Raw genomic sequence first — 6234 nt, forward strand, 5'->3', positions numbered from 1 at the left:
GTACTCTAGTTATAATATGTTATAACCACATTACAGGACAGTTAACTGAGTCTGTACTCTAGTTATAATATGTTATAACCACATTACAGGACAGTTAACTGAGTCTGTACTCTAGTTATAATATGTTATAACCACATTACAGGACGGTTAACTGAGTCTTTACTCTAGTTATAATATGTTATAACCACATTACAGGACGGTTAACTGAGTCTTTACTCTAGTTATAATATGTTATAACCACACATTACTGGACGGTTAACTAAGAGTCATTACTCTTAAAAAAATGTGAACCTGACTTTCCTTATTCATCCCTGAGTGGATAAATGTTTTATTACATTTTATTAAATTGAATTTGTCTTCCAGGACAAGGGGAGGTTCTGTCTAACGTACGAGGCGTCCATGACACGCATGTTCCGAGAGGGTCGCACAGAGACGGTGCGTTCCTGCACCGTGGAGACCTGTGCCTTCGCCCGCTCCATGGTGGAAGACAACCCGGTAAGGATCTTGGTTCAACTGTGATGGTGGATCTGTGAGCATTACAGGAACTGAAAAGTTGTGTGTCAGTCCTCCATGAAATATATATATTTTTTGTCAGAAAAAAATATACATACACACGCATACTTATATATATATATACACTGCTCAAAAAAATAAAGGGAACACTAAAATAACACATCCTAGATCTGAATGAATGAAATATTCTTATTAAATACTTTTTTCTTTACATAGTTCAATGTGCTGACTACAAAATCACACACAAATTATCAATGGAAATCAAATTTATCAACCCATGGAGGTCTGGATTTGGAGTCACACTCAAAATTAAAGTGGAAAACCACACTACAGGCTGATCCAACTTTGATGTAATGTCCTTAAAACAAGTCAAAATGAAGCTCAGTAGTGTGTGTGGCCTCCACGTGCCTGTATGACCTCCCTACAACGCCTGGGCATGCTTCTGATGAGGTGGCGGATGGTCTCCTGAGGGATCTCCTCCCAGACCTGGACTAAAGCATCCGCCAACTCCTGGACAGTCTGTGGTGCAACGTGGCGTTGGTGGATGGAGCGAGACATGATGTCCCAGATGTGCTCATTTGGATTCAGGTCTGGGGAACGGGCGGGCCAGTCCATATCATCAATGCCTTCCTCTTGCAGGAACTGCTGACACACTCCAGCCACATGAGGTCGAGCATTGTCTTGCATTAGGAGGAACCCAGGGCCAACCGTACCAGCATATGGTCTCACAAGGGGTCTGAGGATCTCATCTCGGTACCTAATGGCAGTCAGGCTACCTCTGGCGAGCACATGGAGGGCTGTGCGGCCCCCCAAAGAAATGCAACCCCACACCATGACTGACCCACCGCCAAACCGGTCATGCTGGAGGATGTTGCATGCAGCAGAACGTTCTCCACGGCGTCTCCAGACTCTGTCACGTGCTCAGTGTGAACCTGCTTTCATCTGTGAAGAGCACAGGGCGCCAGTGGCGAATTTGCCAATCTTGGTGTTCTCCTGGCAAATGCCAAACGTCCTGCACGGTGTTGGGCTGTAAGCACAACCCCCACCTGTGGACGTCGGGCCCTCATACCACCCTCATGGAGTCTGTTTCTGACCGTTTGAGCAGACACATGCACATTTGTGGCCTGCTGGAGGTCATTTTGCAGGGCTCTGGCAGTGCTCTTCCTGCTCAACGGCAGAGGTAGCGGTCCTGCTGCTGGGTTGTTGCACTCCTACGGCCTCCTCCACGTCTCCTGATGTACTGGCCTGTCTCCTGGTAGCGCCTCCATGCTCTGGACACTACGCTGACAGACACAGCAAACCTTCTTGCCACAGCTCGCATTGATGTGCCATCCTGGATGAGCTGCACTACCTGAGCCACTTGTGTGGGTTGTAGACTCCGTCTCATGCTACCACTAGAGTGAAAGCACCGCCAGCATTCAAAAGGGACCAAAACATCAGCCAGGAAGCATAGGAACTGAGAAGTGGTCTGTGGTCACCACCTGCAGAATCACTCCTGTTTTGGGGGGTGTCTTGCTAATTGCCTATAGTTTCCACCTGTTGTCTATTCCATTTGCACAACAGCATGTGAAATGTATTGTCAATTAGTGTTGCTTCCTAAGTGGACAGTTTGATTTCACAGAAGTGTGATTGACTTGGAGTTACATTGTGTTGTTTAAGTGTTCCCTTTATTTTTTTGAGCAGGGTATATATATATATATATATATATATATATATATATATATATATATATATATACGGCAAAAAAAAATGTATGCCCCCCAAAAATGCAACCAACTATTTCCATATCTTTGCTCATGGGAGAAATGGTTAGATTGTGATATCTGGATGTGATTGGCCAAAAGAGACTGATTCCACCTTTACTTAGTACCCCTTTACCCCTCTGTTTCAGAGGTTGGGTTGAATGCGGAAGACACATTTTGGTTGAATGCATTCAGTTGTGCAACTGAATAGGTATGCCCCTTTCCTTTCATATTGTCTCCTTGTCTCTTCCTACCATTCCTTGTCTTCTCTGTAGAGAGAGCTGCGACTGAAACTGTTGAAGGAAGCTGCGACGAGACACCAGCAGCTCTACCGACTGGCCATGACTGGAGGAGGCATTGACCGCCACCTCTTCTGTCTCTACGTGGTCTCCAAGTACCTAGGGGAGGACTCGGCCTTCCTCAAAGAGGTCACATGCAATATTTTGACTTGTGAATGTTACTAATCATCCTTTCAGTGGAATGGAGGTGTTTGTGTGTTTTTAGTTTTGATACGGTTTGTTTTGCTTTGAGAGGTGTGTATGTTAAAGCGTGTGTCCTCTCCCATAGGTGCTGTCAGAGCCCTGGAGGCTGTCCACCAGTCAGACTCCCCTCCAGCAGGTGGAGTTGTTTGACCTGGCCAGACACCCGGAGTACGTGTCCAGCGGGGGAGGCTTTGGTCCGGTGAGTTCCCTGCCTGGCCTCAAAAGGGCCCTCTACTCAAAATGAATTAGGCTTTAAAGTAGCAATAAAGATTGTCAGATGTTTTCAGACCAGATTTGGGAGTGATCTGCCGCCTTTAAACATAATCGCACAATCTTATTGTCTGTGTTCTTCATCCTGGTGCTCAAAAATCTTACGTAATACATTACGCAAAACAGCCACAACTGTCAGTAAGCGTGTCCATGATTGAGTCTTTGAATGAAGAGATTGAGATAAAACTGTCCAGTTTGAGTGTTTGTTGCAGCTCGTTCCAGTCGCTAACTGCAGAAGAACTGAAAAGAGTAGCGACCCAAGGATGTGTGTGCTTAGAGGATCTTTAACAGAATGTGACTGGCAGAACGGGTGTTGTATGTGGAGGATGAGGGCTGCAGTAGGTATCTCAGATAGGGGGGAGTGAGGTCTAAGAGGGTTTTATAAATAAGCATCAACCAGTGGGTCTTGTGACGGGTACACGGAGATGACCAGTTTACAGAGGAGTATAGAGTGCGGTGATGTGTCCTATAAGGAGCATTGGTGGCAAATCTGATGGTCGAATGGTAAAGAACATCTAGCCACTCGAAAGCACCCTTACCTGCCGATCTATAAATTACGTCTCTGTAATCTAGCATGGTCATCTGAATCAGGGTTAGTTTGGCAGCTGGGGTGAAAGAGGAGCGATTACGATAGAGGAAACCCAAGTCTAGTTTTAACTTTAGCCTGCAGCTTTGATATGTGCTGAGAGAAGGACAGTATACTGTCTAGCCATACTCCCAAGTACTTGTATGAGGTGACTACCTCAAGCTTTTAACCCTCAGAGGTAGTAATTACACCTGTAGGGTGAGGGGCATTCTTCTTACCAAACCACAACCACATTTTTTATGGCATCTTTGACCAACAGATGCATATCTGTATTCCCAGTCATGTGAAATCCATAGATTAGGGGCCTAATTAATTTATTCCAATTGTAACTCTGTAAAATATGCGAAATAGTGGGGGAAAACCTGTAAAACAAATCTTAAATAAAAAATAAATAAAAAACATTTTAAAGGGCCCAAGTTTTCTCTAATTTTAGCAGTTGAAAATCCAGTAGGATATAGTGTGATTATCTCTGTGCTGCAGTGTAATCCTTTTCCACACGCTGATTGTGTTTCTCTCTTTGTGTGTCAGGTGGCAGATGATGGATATGGTGTGTCCTACATCATCTTGGGAGAAAACCTCATTAACTTCCACATCTCCAGCAAGCACTCGAGTCCTGAGACGGTGAGTTGGCTGATCCACATGGCCTATCTTGAATGTTGCTTTCAATCAGCTGTCCTCACTTGAAACAAAGACATCGCTATCGCCTGGGTAACATACAGACCTGAATAACACACTGACCAGCCACTATTGATACCAACTGCATATCCATATAGGTTATTTTGTATCTGTTTGCCTTAGAACGTGTCCGTTCTAAAGTTTTATTGTGTCAGCTTGTTTTAGAACGTGTCCGTTCTAAAGTTTTATTGTGTCAGCTTGTTTTAGAACGTGTCCGTTCTAAAGTTTTATTGTGTCAGCTTGTTTTAGAACGTGTCCGTTCTAAAGTTTTATTGTGTCAGCTTGTTTTAGAACGTGTCCGTTCTAAAGTTTTATTGTGTCAGCTTGTTTTAGAACGTATCCGTTCTAAAGTTTTATTGTGTCAGCTTGTTTTAGAACGTGTCTATTCTAAATTGTTTCTCCTCTGTCCAATAGGATTCTCATCGTTTTGGAAACCACATCAAACAGGCCATGCTTGACATCCTGGCCTTATTTCAGCTGGATGCAAATGCCTTGGCGTGACTTTCTCCCCCCTCCCTGAACCTGAACTTGAACTCTTCCATAGGCTTACGCAGATTAAATTCTGTGTTATGATTTTAGAATGTGTTTAAAAATCATATAATATTAACAAAATAAGAGTGTATAGGAATGATTATAGGGGTGTTTTTGCCATTTTTTAAGTTGTGTATTGCATGCTAGCTCACAGACCCATGCTGCCATGTGTTGTCCTATGTTAAGGTTATGCTCAGCTCATTTCAAAGTGCTGGTGCCTTAATGCACTGTGGTAGTTGAAGTGAGATTTGGAGAGTGAAGTGACCAAATGGCCGTGAACATTTCAGTCAGCGCTTACAGTACACCCGCTGTCTTGCGTGCAATTCTTTTCAGCTGCTAGCTATGTATTTTGAACTGCACAAAAGCATTTTGGTTTCTGGGTTTTAATATCGGTTGTTGTTTTAACCATTGCTCTGTGTACCACCAAGTAAAGGACTGTTGGCAGGGGTACGGTATCCATTTTAGGACAACTTCCATGGACAGGTGATGCTGTCCAAACATGGACACCATAACAGCCTAGAGTCTGACACATTTCAATAGTATGGTTAGTTGAAGGATCATACTTAAGGCCCAGTTGCCCAGACACGGACATAAGTCCTGGACTAAAAGCACTTAATATGGATATTCTCCTTTCAGCATGTTTTTCTGCCCAGGACTATGCTAAATCTGGGTCCAGGAAACCAGCCCTCTATGTACTACAGTATAACTACCGTTGGTAAAGTCTTAAAGGGATAGTGCTACATTTTGGCAATCAAGCCCTTTTTCTACTTACCCAGAGGCACATGATCTCATGGATACCACTTTTATGTCTCTGCTAGCTGTACCTATAGACTTCCAGTCATTGCGCTAACGCTTGTTAGCAATGCCTCACCGAACTACCTTCAACTTCCTTCAAACTGCACCATGAGGCATTACACGTCACATTTTCTTTGTTAGATGTAAAGTATAATTACAAATATTTAAACTTGATCATTTTAATTTCAAAAGAATTAGAAATATCATATAGCAATAGAAATGTCTGCTGTAGAAGGTATTCCTTTGTTGCTAAGGCGATAGCAAGGCGATAGCGTTACATGTTTCGTTATAAATATGTAAAACAGCATATATATACCAAAATAAATGTGTATGTTATCAGTGGATTAATTGTTGTATACTTGCTTGACATTTTTGCTAAACTGTCAGGAACTAGTAACACAAGCAATTCACTGCACCCTCCATTAAATCTGATAAACTGTGTACACTACCAATACACTTTGAATTGATGTCAGCCCAACTGCCATAGCCGTTCTAACCCAGAAGATGGATCTCTTTCATTAGAATACCAGTACATTCACTTTGGCCTTTCTCCTGTGTCCTCTTCACCCTGAGGCTGTAATCTACTAGAAGCCTGGTAGGTATGCCTTGACGGGTGGATGTACAAGTCCTGTCATAGTCC

The 6234-nt window shown here is 43.2% G+C and overlaps 1 protein-coding gene across 1 annotated transcript; it reads left to right on the top strand.

Moving 5' to 3' along the window:
• Positions 1 to 342: 342 nt before the first annotated feature.
• Positions 343 to 5938, top strand: LOC129850199 (carnitine O-palmitoyltransferase 1, liver isoform-like). The gene is made up of 5 exons (XM_055916728.1): positions 343 to 495; positions 2531 to 2683; positions 2823 to 2936; positions 4122 to 4214; positions 4683 to 5938. Exons 1-5 carry the CDS (start codon positions 400 to 402, stop codon positions 4767 to 4769), a joined length of 543 nt encoding a protein of 180 aa, XP_055772703.1. The 5' UTR covers positions 343 to 399; the 3' UTR covers positions 4770 to 5938.
• Positions 5939 to 6234: the final 296 nt, after the last annotated feature.

This window comes from Salvelinus fontinalis, unplaced genomic scaffold (genome assembly GCF_029448725.1).
Source record: "Salvelinus fontinalis isolate EN_2023a unplaced genomic scaffold, ASM2944872v1 scaffold_1881, whole genome shotgun sequence".
Lineage (NCBI taxonomy): Eukaryota > Metazoa > Chordata > Actinopteri > Salmoniformes > Salmonidae > Salvelinus > Salvelinus fontinalis.

What these genes read in the sequence shown, in the direction of transcription:
- LOC129850199 (XM_055916728.1), top strand. Translation starts at nt 400, where the DNA reads ATGACACGCATGTTCCGAGAGGGTCGCACAGAGACGGTGCGTTCCTGC. An exon ending in CCATGGTGGAAGACAACCCG is followed by an intron (nt 496 to 2,530) that starts GTAAGGATCTTG and finishes TCTTCTCTGTAG; the next exon opens with AGAGAGCTGCGACTGAAACT. An exon ending in AGCACTCGAGTCCTGAGACG is followed by an intron (nt 4,215 to 4,682) that starts GTGAGTTGGCTG and finishes TCTGTCCAATAG; the next exon opens with GATTCTCATCGTTTTGGAAA.